Genomic DNA, 18,432 nt, shown 5'->3' on the forward strand with positions numbered 1-18,432 from the left:
TTTTTTTTTTTAATCATCAATATTTGAGATTTAAAACAAACAAAAAGGGAGATGTTTGCTTTTGCCACATAAGAGTCATATATCACAGAAACAGCTTTTTAAAAACAGGTTCACCTTGAGTTTCTCTCTTTACTCAGCACTCAGATGACTCATGATAATGTCAAGTCAATTAATTTTGCTTTGGTCTGGCACCACACAACATGGGGATAGGTGTGCCTGACACCACTCTGTTTGCTCAAGGGTCAACAGCAAACTGTGACCATTTGTGTGCGTGTGTTTTGTTCCTTTTGTAGCCTAAATATTACCCAGGTGATTCATTTGTTCCATACATTGTTGTACAGGAGAGCTGGACAGTGTTCTGTTCACCTAATGTCCACTCATCTGATTCCTTCCTCCTCATCGTTCCTATCTAATCCTAAATGTTAGAAAATAGTGAAAAGTGTCCTCCACTGTTTTCCAAGGTGACCCCTAGTTTTGTCGACCAACAGTCCAAACAGTATTGACGGCCAAATTGTGTCTCATTAAATGTTGCTGCCGTAAAGAATTGTGGGACGGCATAATCACCTTTCCTGGATGGTCAAGTGTACCCTATGCTATAGGAGATAAGAAAGGAAGCATTGAAGCACCTTTCCTTAGCATTTAGAGTATTCGACCAGCTCTTATCATGGCTGCCACTTGGATACTTCCTGGTCCTTTCACTCAGTAAGGAACCTTTTTAAGCAATAATCAGGGGGGGTCCCCAAAGTCAGTAGGATTCATCCTCTGGGGAACATGAATGCATATACTCTCACCGACCTGCTTCACCACCACACTCCATCCCGTCGGCTCCGCTCCTCTGATGCCAACCTCCTGTCTCTTCCACTGTATTTTATGTTTTTAGTGTATTGCTTTTATATTTGATGATTTTAATGTAAAGTGTCTTTGAGTTTTATGAAAAGCGCTATATAAATAAAATGTATTATTATTATTATTATTATTATTATTATTATTATAATACTTAATTTCATAGCAATCAATTCAACAGTTGTTGCAATATATACCGCTAGCATAGCTAAGAATTACTTTCATGACTTTTAAATGATGAATCAGTTATCAAAGTAGCTGACTTTCAGCTCTAGTTTTGATGATCATACAGCTAATATGAAGCATATTGTTTATGAGAAAGTTGCCTGTTAAGGTGTTTTTGTGCGATATCCAAGTCAAAATGCGTCCCAGCATGCTGTCAATCAGCTGATGTCCAGTCGAAACAAAACCATATTGGCATTAATGCAACTCAGTTGGCATTGTTTCCATGTCATCATTTCTCCTCAACCTAACAAAAGGTCACATCTTTTGATTACTGATCACAGTTTACAGCATCTTTGGGATATTTGCAGCTAACTCCCTGTGATCTGTTCCCTCAGAATGCCTACAGACGGTGGTCCGACCGGACAACGGCTCAATGGTGACGATCTCCACACTGCTGTTGGATCAATGTGCTGTTTGCACAGTCAGCGGGGTGAATGACACACTGATATCCTGCCACCCCTCTCTGCATCTGGTACCTGAGGAGGAGGTCAAACTGCTGTTCAACTGCTCCCAGCCGATAGAGGCTTTCACTGTGACGATCGCTCGGACCATTGGTGAGTTTACGTGGCATCATTTCAGGAATTGTTTGCGAACCAATCAGGACCATGGGAAGATGCCTTTCAAAGGCATTAGTGCATTTAATGACAAAGGGGTCAACCTTCGTGTTAGCTACCTTGAGATAAGAACCCAAACATCTGCATCATTCTTGTCCAACCTCACATGATACCTTTTGATATGGTGCGTGTTGTTGGGGTGCTACAATTCACTAAAAACGACTTAAGGGAAATCTGATGAATTCACAACATAATTAATGGACTTACACATGCACCTTCCTAAAGTGCTGAAATTCTTAAACCATCTGAGCAACTTTTCGTGCTTTTAATTTTACTCCAGAGTGCACGAAGGACGCCTGCAGCCCGACAACGGTAGAAACTCGACCCTCCATCCTCACAGAGTTCAGCCGAACCTTCACCTGGGAGCTGAAGGCACCGGAGAACACGCTCGTGGGTCTGGACATCCTTGGAGATGGGCTGATGGAGACGTCACAACCGTGCCCTGATGGATCTCAGTATTCGCTGACCACATCCAAGACGAGTACCAAGGACCAGACTCAGTATTGTCGAGGTGGTTCTGAGACGCGATTAGAAGCGCCCAATGGAGCTGTTGTGTCTCTGCAAGTTAAACCAAACTTCGAATCGGTGTTGTTCCAGACCTCAGCTGGTCCTCTGAGTAAGAACAAATTACTGAATACAAACTCTATTTTCTGGATATTTTAACTAAATATCTCTACATTTCAACAGGTTGCCTCACACAAGCTCATTCTTTCATACTACATATATACACGGTCCGTGCACAAAGTATAATTCATTTGCACTTGGCACAAGTAGACCAATGAGATTAGGCAATAACCCTAAACTGACATTGTTCATTATACTACGTGAAAAATGGCAAATTAATTATTTCCCTCTCATTCTAAACTGCCTGAATATTACTGAAACTGAATAGAACATAGTGATGGATTTACAAATAGCTGGTGTAACCCAATCCCGGTATCCATCTCTCTCCTTTTACCCCACTTTAGAGGGCCCACCAATGGTTGTAACCGTCGATTCAAGCACGACTGTGGTCGTCAGCCGGGATCCCGAGGAGCCAGAATGTGAAGTTTGCTCTGTTGATGGCTCCGCTCGCGACTGTAGCCCCACAGAAAAGACACTGACGAACGTTGAAAATCTCTCGCTGGAGTTCAGCTGCCTGAATCCTCAGGATGTGTACAGCGTGACGATGAAGAAGAAAATAGGTGAGAGCTGTGGATGCTTCGTGTCCACATTTACTTCAGTCACAAAGCAGAATTTGGGATTGGTAATCTTTTTATTCACCTCATATCAAATTCTCACATGTGGAAAACAAAAATTACTTAATCACCACTAATTTGTTTAAATATAAAGGCTTAAATAAATGCTGAAATACATACAGAAATAATTTGATAAATATTTTACTTAATAGATAAAATATTACATGAATAGAAGCTATAATGAAAACACAAGTTAAATGCAAAATTAATGTTGGTAAATGAGTAAATTATTTTTACATTTCCACAATCCGTTATTCATTTCTTTATTTTAAAAAAGCCACCATGATTGAGAGCATTTTTTTTACTCTTTTAATAGGTAAATATAAATTCAGATTGGTCTTTTGACTCAAAAAGTCACACACACACACACAAAAAGCCAGTTTAACTGTGTAAAATTCAAATATTTTAACTTTTTGTCACGCAGAATGCACCCAGAGCTCCTGCACTCCTGCTACAGGAAGAATTGATCCAGACTACTTCAAGGACTTCAAAAGATCCGTAACATGGGACATTAGTGTACCACAGAGGACTGTATTAACTCTGGACTTCCCTGGTGGATTAAAGGAGATGTCTGGAGCAGAAAAGTGCCAGGATGGACACCAGTACTCTGTGAGCACAACTAAAAGTGAAGGAAATATTAAAACGACCAGCTACTGTAAGGGTGGGACGGTGTCTCATCATTTGGATCTGCCCGGAGCGACGACTGTGTCCGCTGAGGTGCCCAAAGGAAGTGAAGTGGACTCATTCACTGTCAAAGCAGCACGGAGAGGCAAGTGTCCGTCCTTCAGTTTGTTTACACGAGAGGGGAAAACAAGTAGCGATTTATTTACAGAACAATACATACAATATATCAGACATGTACAAAAGAACTGATGCTATGTTCTTGAAACAACTTTTCATATTTGTGTAAACTTCTTTCTATGGGCACAGTTGGGTGACGAAAGCTTTTGGTTTTAGTTTTACTGTATTTGACTGGAACGATCATTGATCAACAGATAACAAGAACTGTGAATAGGCTAGAGCTAGCATAGTAAGCTAGCTTTCATCTGGTGCCATATGTCAGAAAGGCACTCTAACACAATGAAAGGCTATTTCTTATGAAAATCATGTTAAAAGCATAAATAATATAGATAATGCTCTGCAAATAGTATTTTTTTTAGAGTAAAATTACATACATTTCCAAAACAAGACGAGTCCACAGCCATGCTAAAAACGGATTGAGCTAAATACTCAGTTTGCTCCCAATGACAACGTTGGCATGCTAATATTGAGCAGGTATAATGTTTACCATCTTAGTTTATCCTGTTTTTAGCAGGTGTATACTCATAAACAAATGGTACAAGATCACCAACGTCATTACAATTCATCCTCAGGGGGACATGACTGCGTGGACTACATTTCATGTGGAAATTACTTTTGATTTGATCAATGTCTTATTTTAACACTTTTCTTTTTTCTGTAGGTGGCAGAATGATGTCCGTGATGCCCGATCCGGACACCATCATTGCCATCAGCAGGGAGACCAGCGAGCCGGACTGCAGTGTGTGTATGAACAAGGAGCCCGATCAGATATGCAAACCAACACATCTCACCCTGAATAGCAACACCTCAGTAGAGTTCACCTGTCCTCAACCTCAGGATGTTTTCACTGTGGAGATCAACAGAGAAATTGGTATGAAGATCAAAAAATAAGCATGTGGTATTGATGTTTTCTTTAAGTTAAATTCATTTTTCACAACTCCAACTAACTCTAAATCCCACCCAACTTGAGTCAGTTTGTTTCTAATTTCACCTATATTGTTCACGAAAGACAACAATTTTATTTTGTCTGAATGGAAGTAGGACATTAAGCACAGGGTCCATATCAGACGGTATTGCAGTTTAAAAGAAACGCATTGATGCTCTTTCTTATTGTAGATTTGAGAATACTCTTCTACAGCACATTATTTCCTGCTTCAGATAATTCATCTTAATTCTTTTGACTTGTTTTTATGCTTTAACGATGCAGTTGTTTATATCCTTGTCAACACGAACCTCTTTTGGAAAAACTAAATCGCCATCGCTTACATGCTCTTGTCCACAAATCCCAGACTGCACAGAGGTCTCCTGCTCTGGAAACATCGTTCAGGCCGAGTCCTTACTGTTCCCAGACTTCAACCGGACCTTCACCTGGGATCTGAAAGTTGTCGCCACTCGGGCTTTCCAACTGGACTTCCCAGAACCGGGAATGCGACAGATTCCTGACGAGGAGACCTGTCCAGATGAGCACACGTACTCCATTATTGCCTATCTGCGCACGGGGCCAGCAATCATTGGTACCTTTTGCAAAGGGGGAACTGTGACCACCATCCTGGCTCGCTACAGGGGCCGAATAGCTCTGCAGGTACCTGGCGACAGGAAGCTGGATCCCGTTGACTTCAAACTCAAGGTTGGACCCGAGACCAGCAGTAAGTTAGAAAATATGTTGTTTTGGGGGGTTTTCTGTGTCATGATTAGAAGACATTGAACATAGTGTAACAAGACATCTTCTGCTTCACAATACTACGTGTTTCTCCTCAGTGGTTGCCATACTGAAAGTCAACCTACCACGAGGCGTGTCCGACACAGACTTCATCACAGCCAACTATCCCGCCGATTTCCCTGACAACCAGCAGATGCAGTGGGACTTCACGGTGCCCGGCATGCATAACTACACGGTGCATTTTCGCGATCACACAGCTCCAGAGTGCCTCAGCAATGAGGTGCAGGTGGAGTACCAGAAAGGGAACAAGAAGGTGAACAAGCTGACTCTGACGGATTCTCAGCCGCAGCATGGGCAGGGCAACTTCAACATGGTGCTGAGGAATTGTGAAACCAACAGGACGCTACAGGGTCTCACCTTGAACTACAGAGTCTCTGTAATGAGGAGTGGGCATCCAGGTACAGTGTTAAAACTTGACATCTGAGAGTCTGATGTTATGGAGTACATGCACTCAAGTAACCAGGTGACTCAGAGAAACCAATTTGCTTGCGTAGTCAATGAAAGTGACAAATGTTATTTTCCAGCTGCTTCAGAAACCGTATTTAAAAAAAAAAAACAAATCCATTATTTTCATGCAGCAGACTGAATATTTTTTCGTCCAGATGATGAGAAAAGTCTGATAATTTTAGGAAGCTTAGTTTAATGACTTTCTGTTGTTGTTTTTTTAAGGCGGTATATGTTTTTGGAATAATCTAAAGGTTATCACTGCGACTTTAATGCACTGGTAATACATGAGGCACAAACCGAGGCTATGTGAGTCCAAACGTGCATGAATTTACCCCGAAAAAAACCCCATCATTTTGGACTTGTAGATCTAAATTTGGCTCAGATTTGTTGCTTGTCCATCGGACTGTGATGTGGTTCTGCAAAGTTATGTCATAATACTGTGAGTATTAAATGCAGAAATTAGACAAAACGAAATGCCACAGTTTTTCCTGATCACTAAAATCTTTCTATGTTGTATTTCTCTCGTAGTCCTATGTACGGTGGATCTTAATGAACACAAAGGACTGTCGCTGCAGATAGAGAGAGTGGGTTCTGAACCCTTCTGTGAGATGAGCGTTAACTCTAAGATTGAAAAGAAGATCAGCGTGGCTGCTGGCACACAGGCCAGCCTGTCCTTCCTCGACTGTCCAAATGAAGATGTGCGCCTGACTGCCAGTAAAGTTATTGGTAAGATGAATTTATTTTGCATGTCCATGAAATGTTTGTGGCTTTGTGTTTTATATTTTGAAGTCAGTCCATCACAGTTTCCTGGTTAAAGAAATATTAAAGTCAAAGTACAAAGTCTATTTCAGTCTTAAAGGAGTAGTTTGTTAAATCATTTTGGAAATACGCTATCGGCTTTCTTGCCGAGAGTTGGATGAGAAGATTGTCTGTAGACAGTTAGCTTAGCTTAGCATAAAGACTGGAAACAAGGGGAAACCGCTAGCTTGGCTCTGTCCAAAGGCAACAAGTTACCTTTGTATTTGTTGCTGGCTGATCCTTTAGTTGGAAACTTCATATTCTCATTTCGTGCCTTTTTTTTCATATCAGAGTGCCAAAACAGGACGTCCTGCTCTGCGACTCAGCTCACTGTGCCCAAACTGGTCTCCTGTCTACCGATGCCCCTCCACAGCTTCACCTGGCACCTCAGAATCCCTCAGGACAGCACCGTGGACCTGGTGTCTCCCACAGGGAGTCTCAAACAGTCCCTGCCCGGCCAGGAGTGTAATCAGTCCCTCTCTCTGCATGTGGCAGAGGGCGACGGGTTTCCTGTTGGAGATTTCTGCTTCAACGGAATGATCCAGAAAGTTCAGGTGCATGCCAACGTCTCCGTCACAGCCACAGTCCCGGACTTCAGCAAGATCAGGAAGCCTTTCCTCAACGTCGGCGTCAGTCAAGAGATCACAGGTAAAACATGGATATGCTGCGGGCTGCAGCTATTGATCATTTTAATTTGATGATTATTTTCTTGACCAACAATCCAAAACCCAATAATATTTTAACCAGTACTTGAATGTTCGGTATTTGTAATTGTTTTCAGCTCTATTATAATGGCCCTTTTGTGGTTTTAATTAGAAAGTTCAGATTTTTTTCTTTTTATACCATAAGATTTGATTAATAAACTATGAAAACAATTGCTTGTTGCAGCCATGGTAAGAACATCTGTATCTGTATCCTCCTCACATTTGTCATGTTGCTGTATGTTTTGATTCTCTTCTGTAAACGTGGTCAAATAGAGCACATTCATTTTACTTTTGAATTTCACACAGGGGCACTATTGTACCACAAATGCTGGAAGATACAGTACTGACACTCGGCATTACTTCCATCCCTTTTTTTTATTTTTAGAGACCATTATTAACAGAGTCAGCCCAGTGGCGTCGTCTCCGAACCTGCTGGCAACCCCCAACTGGCCTCTGGGTATGAGGCCTTCGTCCACCGTATCCTGGATCGTCACTGTTCCGAGCCAGTACGAGGCGCATGTGCACTTTGTCAACGTCAGCCAACCCAAATGCAAGGACAGGCACACCTCCATCACGGTGAAGATGCTGGGGGACGAGGAGGAGATGATGAGCCGCAGGGAGGACGAGCAGTCGGAGGACAAGTTGACAGTGCCACGTAGTTTTTATCTCAACATGTCCAACTGTATACCAGAGGAGAGAGGCTTTAGTGCACTGACCAACATCGTTCTGCAGAAGAAGAGCTGTAAGCAAGCAGGACTAATTTAGGCCTTGTACGAACAAACAAACAATACCTTAAATAACTAACGCAAAGGACTTAGCTCTACCACGTCTTCTTTTTTCTTCCACAGATCTCCTGCCCATCCTCCTCGGGTTAGCAGGAGCTCTTTTGTTGTTGCTCACAGTGCTGGCTGTTGTGTGCTTCATCATAAAGTGAGTACACCTGCAGCAGAACTTTGTCAACATCTGGGTCGGTATTTATCAAACCTTTGGAACTTCGGTGAAATATTAAAAGTCACAATCCTACACTTTAACTTTCTTGATCGGAAGTTACACAAATATTACAAACAACAAGAATAAAGGTGGCACTGATTCAGTTTGCAATCACTTCCTGTGCATCTCGTCTGCACTTGTCATTGTGGGATCAAATTATCCGTTTTTTTCTCTGACACAGTGGCAGAATTCCCCCCCCGCTCCACGTTTGATTTTCTTTTGTTTCCAGTTCAGCCAGTTTCCTCTAATCCATCCGTATTTGTACATTTATCTGCTACAAATATTTGTAATTGTTTATTTCACATGGTGTTTCCCACTGGATATTAAAGGTTTTTCACAAATGTAATCAACTTAATAAGAAAACAATCACAAATGTTTACAGTCATTTAGCAGATGCTTTCATCCAAAGTGACAAACAAATCAGATGCTATCATATTCACACACCGTAGGCGCAGCTACGGGAGCAATTTTTGGGGTTAAGTGGCTCGAGGACACATCAACATGCGACTAGCGGAGCCGGGGATCGAACCGCCGATGTTCTAATTGAAGGACGGCCCTGCTCTCCACTTAGCCACAGTGGCCCCACATGTTGCTGTGAAGATGTTAGTTTGTTTTTAAGGACTGTGCAATATATTAAATGTTGAGTTTGAGTATTCCTTTAAGTGAGACACTTGTTAAATGTATTTTATTCTGTCAGCAAATAACTTTTCTTACTCCTAAATTGTCTCTTTAGTATCGGAGTGTTGAAACTGACAAAATGATTATCAGACCAGCTGAGAATTGAATTGAATATAAAATAATATTGTTAATTAGATAACAGATAAATTATACAATGTTTGTCAAGCCTAAAAAAAGACTGGAAAACTAAAGAGCTGAACATTTTCAAAGGGAAATTTAAATTGAGGAGTAACCTATAAACAATAAAAAGTTAGTTTTACCACTAACTGGTTTAAGGTTAAAGGAAAAGTATAAATCTGTATTTACACTTTATTATTCTTACTAACAATATTATTAATTGATGTTTATTTTTGACCCATTAGGTTTTTGACTGTTTTTTTCAGTTTTGAGACTCTATACCACACATGTTTTTGAACTGGCTTAGTGATATTTATTTGTCTATATTCTGTAAGATCGGTCTCTAACTGGCAGCTTTTGTTTTTTGTGGTCTGCCTTCATCTTCTCAAACAGGAAAAAGAAAAGGGACAAAATGGCCAAGGAGGCATCCATCTACATTGGCAAAGGGAACATCTTCCGCCCAAGTGACGCGCACTTCAGCAAAATCCGGTCTGATAACGATTCCCACGTCTACGACTCCATAGATGAGGCGAGGGTTTACGGCCACCTGCTGGCTGACTCCAGCTACGCCGACAGTATGCCGGACCACTTCACCGGCGGGCCGGTCGACACTTACAATACATTTACAGGCCCCACTGATCCAGGGCTGCCTGTAATCAAAGAACCGGACTATGAGCCTGAGCTGGACGGGTTCAAGATGTTCCTGGACCCGTCCGAGTCTTTCCTCCCGCCCCGTCCGCGCACTCCCATCGACCGGCAGGACAGCCTCGGCTTCCAGGACCGCAGGATGTTGGACAATGCCCTGTACACGTTCAAGAGCACAGGAGATATGAACACGATCCGGCTCTCTGGTGTTGATATGGAGCCACAGTCGCCTACTATACTGGAGGACTCCTTGTAGTGTGTCAGGACTGTAGCTGCACAATGGGCCGCTGTTACTAAATTCTCTCTACAGCGCCGAAGATCTCCGGACGATACTGATGTGAACTTCTGTGCCTCGATCGCACTCAGGGAATCTGAGATCGATGAGCTCCTGAATGTGATGTGTGCGTTGTCTTTGTCTGAACTAAAACTCAAGAGTCCAAGCTATGATCCTTTTTCTTTAAAGGAACCGTGTGAAGCATTCGGGGGGGCTCTATTGTCAGAAATTGAATTGAATATTAATAAGTATGTTTTCTTTAATTGTATTGTCCCCTGAAAATAAGAATCTCTTACACGCTTGGCACACAAGGGGAGGTTTCATTCTGCAGCCTCACCGCTAGATGACGCCAAATCCTACACACTGCTCTTTTAAAGGAAGTTTGGGAAATGCCTTTTCACTTTCTTGCCTAGAGTTAGATGAGAAGATTGATTCCATTCTCACCTTTTTGTATTCGAAATAAGAAGTTGCATGTTAGCTTAGCATAAAGACTAAAAACGAGGGGAAACAGCTAGCTGGCTCTGTCTAAAGGTAAAAAAAATCCACCGACCAGCACCTCTAAATCTCATACGGACTTAAACCTATTTAAAAAAAACAAGATTTATTATATTAATTATTAGTGAGCTGGCTGTATCTTACTGTACAAACATGAGTATCAATCTTCTCGTCTTATTCTCAGCGAGAAGGCAACAACAAAACAAAAAAATACCGAACTATTCCTTTAATGTTCTATTTGTTTGTGCTTTTATTTAATCTCTGCCCATGTGGCAAGGATTCAGGAGCAGGGACTATGAAAAAGTGGTCCTCTGGTCCATGTTTTAAGTGTTTTTATATTGTTTACTTGTTTTTAAAGAGATTTGTGTTTTCTTTACCTGTAAATACAAATTTTGTTTTTGCAATAAATTCTAGGAAAATGGTCTGGTGGGGAAAATGTTCACTTCTTAAAGTGCTAAATGCCATCACACATAATTTCCCCCTCTCATGCTGAAACAGTCACCTTTTGCATTCTGGATGCGGAAACCAATTTCAACCACAGGAGCTGAAGTGAAGTGAAGGAGAGAGTGGAAAAGAATTCAGAAAACAGTGCAGCCAATGTTCATCATGGAGAAGTGTTTTTTACTGGAAACAACAAATGCGGAAGTCAGGATTACAGAGTTGCGCCACATTTCTTGCAACTGCAGATGTCGAATCTTAAAGTCTGCATTTCTGTTTTTCTCTTTCAGTTTGGAGCCGTTTGACTTTCGGGAATAGTGTTGGACTTTTTGTGAAGCACGCACTTTCTTGCTGAGAGTCAGACAAGAAGATTGATACCCCTTGTAAACGTGTGGTATCAATCTTATCTAACGCTCGACAGGAAAGCTGATAAGCATATTTCCCCAAACTTTTCCTTGAAGAACATGACAAGAGGAATGGGTTTTCATAGTTTATTGATGTTCATTTTTCAGGCTATAGACATTGAAGGAGACTACAAGGCTAGTAAACGAAAATAATTTCTTAAAAGAATGCGGCTGAAGATTGAGTTGTTACATGTTCATGAAATATCTCTTCTAGTTCTCGCTCCATTGATTTGTCATTAAAATATAGTATTGGTAAAGGGATGTCTGGGTTTAAACTAGTGGTTCTCAACCAGTGAATCACAACAAAGATGTGTGGAAACAATAGAAAGTTACACCCAGTTTTTACATTTGTGAAAGGTGCCAGCACCCACACATCTTTTATTGCAGGAGTACTGGTATTGTGAATTATGAACATCCAATATAAATGTCTTAAAGTGATTGGGGGGAAAACAATAGAACAAGCTGTACAAAAATCTGTAGTTAATTCCTGATCTGTGTTAATCCTAGTTTTATTGTGACCACGAGGGTCGCTTCGAATGACTCAGACCAGATCACTTTACTCAAAAATAACCCGCATGTGTCATGCGGCTAACTTCTAAATTAGAATTCAGTCCTGATGCGAAAGCAGCGGAGAACCACTGCTTTAAAGCTTGATTTGGAGCAGCAGGCAGACTGGCGTTGCAGCAATACGTACACTGAAAGCGGCTATAACCCTGCAAACTCTATGACGAGATGCATGCGATCAGACGATGTTGAACTGGCAGACGGACGGCTTCTCCTCGCGACAGTTCTCGTCGAACCACTTCCCACGGGAGGCCCCGGACAGGACGCCGCAGTTGTGGGCCTGGCCTCCGTCCGGCTGAGGGGACCGGTAGTTGGACGTGTCCCAGTTTTTGAATGTGATGCTGAAGCCGTTCTGGTCCACCCAGGTGCCCTCGGTCGCCATGTCGTTGACGCCCAGCCAGACCTGCTCGTCCGGGCCGATGCTCTGGCGGACGTAGTCTCTGAGCTGGTCGTTCTCCTCGCTGGAGGTGGGCGTGCCGAGGACACCACCCATGGCGTTGCAGTCCTCGCTGGCAGTGTGATAGCGTTTTCTCACAGTGTCGGCCAAGAAACACTTGTTATGGATCTGTATGCCTTTCAAACAGACTGAAGAGGAACAACAAAAGGGAGCAGATGTGGTTAGTTTACAGGCATCCTGCCCTTTGGTAATAATAAAAGCAGTCCTGTGGTAGTTTTGGAGACATGATCAACATGACAGAAAAACATTTTAGGATTTGCAGGAACAACCGGATATCATTTTTGGGGTTTGCCATGTGCCCTCCAGGTTCAAACTAGTTCCAAAGACTACACATGTAGCCCATCTGAACTCATTTTTTAGCAGAAGCAAACCTCAGGTTGTCCACTTGAACTTGAGTAGCCTACATATTTTTCACGCTGAACAATGTAGCTCATGTCATGCCGTCAATAAATCCAAACAGCAAATCCCTTAAAATGCTCACGTTGTAATCCAATTAGTGTGATACCAATGACTGCTTGTCCTCCTACTCTGGTGATCATAAAGTAGAATTGCATGTCCAAAGAGTTAATTTTGCTCAAGAACACCTCAGCAAGTAAAAGTGGTGAAGAGCCTGGCAACAGTCTTTCTGTGTGTTGGTAATTTGATTCAAGTTAACAATTAAATTCTCCAAAATCGTGCCATGTCTCCTAGGGTGACCTTTGAGCCTCTCAGTTGTGAGAATCCAAACTCAGCACGCTCTTTTAAATCTCTTGTTCAAACTCATTTTTATTCTTGTGGCTTTGTCTTATCTGATGGTTTTTTTCATAATTGTTTATAATAATTTGATCTTGTTTTCTTCTTTTAGGCTTCCGGTTTTATTTACTTTGTATTCCTTGTTTGATTGTAAAGCTTTTTGTAATTTTGTCTTTGGAAGGTACAGTATACCTGGGGCTTAAGCAGCTGCTCCTTTTGCCTAAAGCTTTGTCTGTACGCAGACTCCATCAAGTCCTGGTGTTAGGGCACTTTTGGGTGAATGAAGCCATTATTAGTGGAATTATTTGTACTCCTTTATTAATGTGAACAAGATCAAACTTATGATCCAGCTGTTACCTGTCTGCAGGGCTTGTTGTTCCTTCAGTATGTTCAGCTCGTGGACGATGTCGTTGACCTGTTTCTGTAGCTCCTCGATGGCAGCATCCTTTGCTGTGTCTGATTCCAACACCAGAGACATGAGAAAAATCAAAATCAGACATTTGGATTTGAATCATCTCTTGTCAAGGTGATTTGAGCATTTCATCATAAGGTTTAAGGGAAATTAGACAATTATATTTGACAGAGGGATCTCAAAGATATCATAACAAATATGATATTCAAATAATCCTCCCCGCAGATTGTGGTGAACCAAATGTTTTCTGTCTACCTTTTTTCGCTGGCTTCTTCTTCGCTGGAGTCTGCTGACATGAGCAGCTCACCAGTAGCAGTACTCCCAGAAGCACACACACGGCTTTGAACTCCATGCTGAGACCTGTTGAATGAGGCTGCTCCAACGGCTACGCTTGCAATTTATCCTCCTCTCTCTCTCTCTCTCTCTCTCTCTCTCTCTCTCTCTCTCTCTCTCCCCCCCTCTCTCATCTCTCCGTACAAGGAAAAATACTGAAGTCCAAAACTGCCATTTGCAGGAAAAACAATCTGACCTCAGGAGCCTTAAAGAATGGGGTGTGTATGTGTGTCTGTGTCTGTCTCATCTGGCCCCAAACGCTTCACATGGAGGGCCAGTACAAACCAGAACCAGGTCTGGAAAGCAGGTGGAGACTGGCAGATGATGTGAAGCAGTTATGACGTAATCCAGTGGAGCTTTCATCAAAGTATATGAAAAAAGAAATAAACAAACCCTGACTGACATGTTGCATAAATGCTTGAATAACTTGGCTTAAAAGACTAGCTTGAACCTGACGAGAAAACAACAGGCCAAAAGGTGTTCTGGAAGTCTTTAGGCATGGCCTCATTTGGAAAAATCTTTGTTTTTTGGCAGCAGTAAAGCACTGAAATGAAAAACTCAGTAACCATAACCTGTGAAGTCACTTATGCAGATTTGAAATACCTCTTTAGGTATTTGTCCCTTATTTTAAGTTTTGTAACATTTCATAAACACTTCTCTGCACACGTTTTCTCGTTTAAAATCTGCAGCGAGAGCTCTATCCATAAATAGGCGTTTGTTTAGGACCTGTCCGCTCTCAGCCAGCGCACACACCCTACAACAGTCTGAGGGAAGAGTGGATGTGATCCAGAGTCACATCTGGTCTTTCTGTAACACCGACACGTGGCAGAAACAAAAGGACGCAGAGACTGGACTTTCCCTGTGCGTTTATTTAATTTTTCATAGTATCCTCTTTGTTTAAAACTTGAGTTAACCACCCATGTTGCAGTTTACATCCATGTCTGTACAGAAATTTGTCATTTCATCATTTTAGACATTTATATGAAATTCTTTAGTCATGGCCAAAAATGTGTTTTGTGAGGCGACGGTGACTGTTGACCACCAAAATCGAATCAGTTCTTCCTTGATACAGAGTTGGACATTTGTGCCTAATTTGAAGAAATTCCCTTCAGACGTCCCCGACATATCACATTCACGAGAATGGACGGACAACCCGAAATCATAACGCCTCCGACCACAGCTATCGCTGGCATGGAGGCGTGAATATCATGAACTTAAGCTAGCAAGTTATTTGTGCAAGATAGATAGATAGATAGATAGATACTTTATTCATCCCCAGGGGGAAATTTGGTAAAAGACACTGTTCAGAAACATTATCTGATGGACCTACTTGATGTTGTGTGAAATATAGCCCCTCTATAATGTCCGTAGCATACTTTTTTTTTTATTTTTTATTTTTTTATTGTCTTCATCATGAAATGGATCTGTACAGGATCTTTACACCAGATCTTACATTTTGGGGAGAAATGTGTTAAAACAGCAACACCATATAACAGTGTTTCTACATTTAAATACAAAGACAAGAAGGCCGTACAAATTTAAAGTTTTATAAGAAAATTCTGTATTCATGTACAAACAAACTGTAGCTACAGCAGTTGATGTTAACCAAGGAAGCCAACTTTCTGTCGCGTCTTTCCTAAACTCTCCTCCTGGCGCAGCAGCTTCATGAGCGGAGCGTGAAGGGCCTTCCCGACCCGTTTACCTGCCTGGAGACAACAAAACACGTAAGTACCTTTCTACCGCACAGCGTAATCGTATTAAAAAAACCTGGAGGGAGCCAGATGGCCGAGGAGGAAGCACTTGACTCGCCTCTGTCATTTCAAAGATACTCTCTGGATCCAGGCTGCCTCCGCCCACCTTCCTCGTGCAGGTGACCTTGCCCTTGTGTGTGACAGAGATGATCAGGCTCGCCACGGAGCAGGCCTTCTCCTGCAGAGTCACATCCACTACGTGCCTGTGGCCCACCTGTAAACAAAACCAATGTCATGGTTTGTGTGATAAAAGGTTGTTTTTTTTCCACTTCTGAGTATGAGCAGGTGAGCGTACCTTGCACAACGTCACTATACAAGGAACGTTTTCGACATCGATTCTAATGCAATCGTACGGGTCATCCGACAGCTCAATTTCCTTCGCTCCTTCCTCGTCAGCTGATATGTGCACTTTGGGAATTCTGTCAGTAAGGAAATCAGAAGACTGTATGCTTTCATTTTACTGAACAGGAATCAGAGGCATGACAGCTGGAAGAGAGCGTAGGATTTAGCAATCTGATCTTAAAGACCAGTATAACATCTCTCTTACTTTGTGTTGAAGAGAGCTGCCTTGATAGCTACCGAGATGGCATCGTACAGGTTTCCATCACACTGCAGGAGCTGTGGAAACACGTCAGTGGGTCACCCGGGCCAATCGCCATTGGTTGCATTGCCATACGCCAAAGCGAACGACATCATCGGACCACTCACCAGCACATCCACGTAGAGGACCCAGCAGTGTTCTCCTGCACTGATGCAGAGGCTCTTCAGGTCCACGCTGTGTTTGTTGTTGAAGACTTTGTAGAGCGTGTTACTCAGCTCCGTCCCCAGCTCCTCGCCTCCTCTGCCCTCAAACTCGGGGGTTGCATTGGCCGAACTGATGATTAGAAGGCGAAAGCGAAACAATAAGCATGTGAAGTGACGTAGCATCCGTCAGTCAGAGAGGTTTTATTCTTACTTGAGTCAGTGGGAATACTGGCTGATTCTGCTACCGTTCTCCACACGTTTCTGGATATAATAGTAGTAACATGATAATATTTTCTTTGGCGAGTCCATAATCACTGGGATGTGTAGGAGATTCATCTCACGAGGAGCTGATGATACAACACTACCTCTTTGTGGCAGGGTCTCCATCCAAACACTACTAACAATTGGTTACAGGAAAAAATGTAAATAGGAAGTGGTTTCAGACATAGCCCATGTGTGGCTATTTTATTTATATACAGAAAAATCTGTATATCATGACAGGTAATGATAAAGATACTATGATATAGAATTACATACACCATTTGTTTTATCCATATCGCCTCCTAAAAGGTGGTAAGTAGAATGTCTTCATAATTGTTTTGTTTGGTGGCCAAATCTATAAAAATAAGCCTTTGTTTATGAAATAATTTCCTCATAACAACATGGACCGTACCTACCAGTCTACAAAGAATTCCAAGTAGCCTTCGTTTGGCACCATGGGCCTCGGTTTACCGATGTCAGCCTTAATCCCAACTAGAACCGCTGTGTGGCCCTGAAAGAGAGACAGAACAGAATACTTCAGAAAATAATACATTATCAATCAGTCAACCGTTCTGATCAATTACAAGCCAGAATGAAGATAGTACACATTAGATAGATATAGCTCGAGGGAGTAACGTTTTGTGCAAATGGAAGTGTTGACAAGGGACTGATGGTGCCCAGATGAACAGTTCCAGAGCGTAAACACAAAATGAGCCAACGTGGATGACTTCTGCTGTATTTATCATATCGTTACCAGTGTGACTTTGGCGGAGCCGTCCGTGTTGGACACCACATCGGTCTCTATTTCCACGTGTCTGTAGTCCTCACAGCCTCTTCCGTCCACTCGTAAGTCATCCTGATTCAAAGAATCAACATGTCAACAAGACGCAGCTAACTTTAGCTTCCCGCCGTTTCAGAGCACAAATCACCGTCCTGACATTTGTCGAAATCTTCTTGACTAAAATAGGTTGAGGGCTGAATATTAGCTGTGAAAAACTTACCCGTATACCGTGTAAGATGTACACCTTTTCAGCCTCGCTAACTTTTACTGTTGCCATAGTGTAAAAAGCACTGATAGCATGTGTGTGTCGCGCTTCTTCTTACGTCATCAAAAGACGGCGTAGAAGCCCATGCACGAGCCCCACATCTTTTGCTCACCCGGATGTCCCGCTATTTGTTCAAAAATCAACCTCCGGAAGCTAGAGGACCCCGCCCAACCGGCGCAGTTATGTGACTATTGCGTGAGAGGGATAGGCCTCTGAAAAAATAATAATAAACAACTTTGATACACTATTTTAGGATAATGTGTTGCTTAATTTAGGAAAACATAACTCATTATGTCGTATAACTTCATAAAATCAGAGTTTCTGTCTTTAAAACAAGTTTGTATTGTTTTGTATATGCATGCAGTGAAGCTGTAACTGATTCCAGATCTGTAAGTGTGTTTTTTTTTTTTTTAGCACCGCTGAGTCAGGCTTTATGGCAGTTGGGGCTTCGTAGTTGGCCCTTTGAGAAAGTGGAACTAATCTTCGTCATGATGAATGAACACTTGGTTAGAGAGAATAAAACAGAAATTGGATGAATAAAGACCCCACGTTCAGATTGTGGCAATTCATTTATGACAATTTGTTAGGCTTGCTTACTACAGGCAAAGCTGACAACTGTCCTGGGGCCCCCAGGACCACAGGCTACCGACAACAGGTGTTTTCAACTCTTAAGTGCAAAAAAAATGTAGGAAGATACACCA

At 42.1% G+C, this 18,432-nt stretch overlaps 3 protein-coding genes across 4 annotated transcripts in view; 1 reads left to right on the forward strand and 2 right to left on the reverse strand.

Moving 5' to 3' along the window:
* Positions 1-10,639, forward strand: part of cdcp1b (CUB domain containing protein 1b) — a 12,445-nt gene extending 1,806 nt beyond the window's left edge. Inside the window, exons 3-14 of the mRNA XM_031866319.1 lie at positions 1,404-1,622; positions 1,963-2,298; positions 2,651-2,866; positions 3,345-3,689; positions 4,383-4,592; positions 5,011-5,367; positions 5,480-5,839; positions 6,417-6,614; positions 6,978-7,334; positions 7,776-8,132; positions 8,239-8,320; positions 9,569-10,639. Coding sequence (XP_031722179.1) covers positions 1,404-1,622; positions 1,963-2,298; positions 2,651-2,866; positions 3,345-3,689; positions 4,383-4,592; positions 5,011-5,367; positions 5,480-5,839; positions 6,417-6,614; positions 6,978-7,334; positions 7,776-8,132; positions 8,239-8,320; positions 9,569-10,076 — 3,545 coding nt within the window. The 3' untranslated portion in view covers positions 10,077-10,639. The remainder of the gene's footprint in view (positions 1-1,403; positions 1,623-1,962; positions 2,299-2,650; positions 2,867-3,344; positions 3,690-4,382; positions 4,593-5,010; positions 5,368-5,479; positions 5,840-6,416; positions 6,615-6,977; positions 7,335-7,775; positions 8,133-8,238; positions 8,321-9,568) is intronic.
* A 1,534-nt stretch (positions 10,640-12,173) lies between these two features.
* On the reverse strand, positions 12,174-13,948 carry LOC116393943 (tetranectin-like). 2 transcript variants are annotated; one of them, XM_031866675.1, is made up of 3 exons: positions 13,852-13,948; positions 13,542-13,640; positions 12,174-12,580 (listed from the first exon to the last, which is right to left on the reverse strand). In XM_031866675.1, the coding sequence occupies exons 1-3, from the start codon at positions 13,946-13,948 to the stop codon at positions 12,174-12,176; spliced, it is 603 nt and encodes a 200-aa protein (XP_031722535.1). The 2 variants fall into 2 exon arrangements, with proteins under 2 accessions (XP_031722535.1, XP_031722533.1); XM_031866673.1 differs by having other exon boundaries at positions 13,542-13,655.
* Positions 13,949-15,178: 1,230 nt separating this feature from the next.
* Positions 15,179-17,816, reverse strand: exosc7 (exosome component 7). The gene is made up of 8 exons (XM_031866592.1): positions 17,687-17,816; positions 17,440-17,541; positions 17,102-17,196; positions 16,389-16,554; positions 16,228-16,298; positions 15,976-16,099; positions 15,739-15,894; positions 15,179-15,635 (listed from the first exon to the last, which is right to left on the reverse strand). Exons 1-8 carry the CDS (start codon positions 17,741-17,743, stop codon positions 15,531-15,533), a joined length of 876 nt encoding a protein of 291 aa, XP_031722452.1. The 5' UTR covers positions 17,744-17,816; the 3' UTR covers positions 15,179-15,530.
* Positions 17,817-18,432: the final 616 nt, after the last annotated feature.

This window comes from Anarrhichthys ocellatus, unplaced genomic scaffold (assembly GCF_004355925.1).
Source record: "Anarrhichthys ocellatus isolate YVR2014 unplaced genomic scaffold, GSC_Weel_1.0 scaffold35, whole genome shotgun sequence".
Taxonomy (NCBI): Eukaryota; Metazoa; Chordata; class Actinopteri; order Perciformes; family Anarhichadidae; genus Anarrhichthys; species Anarrhichthys ocellatus.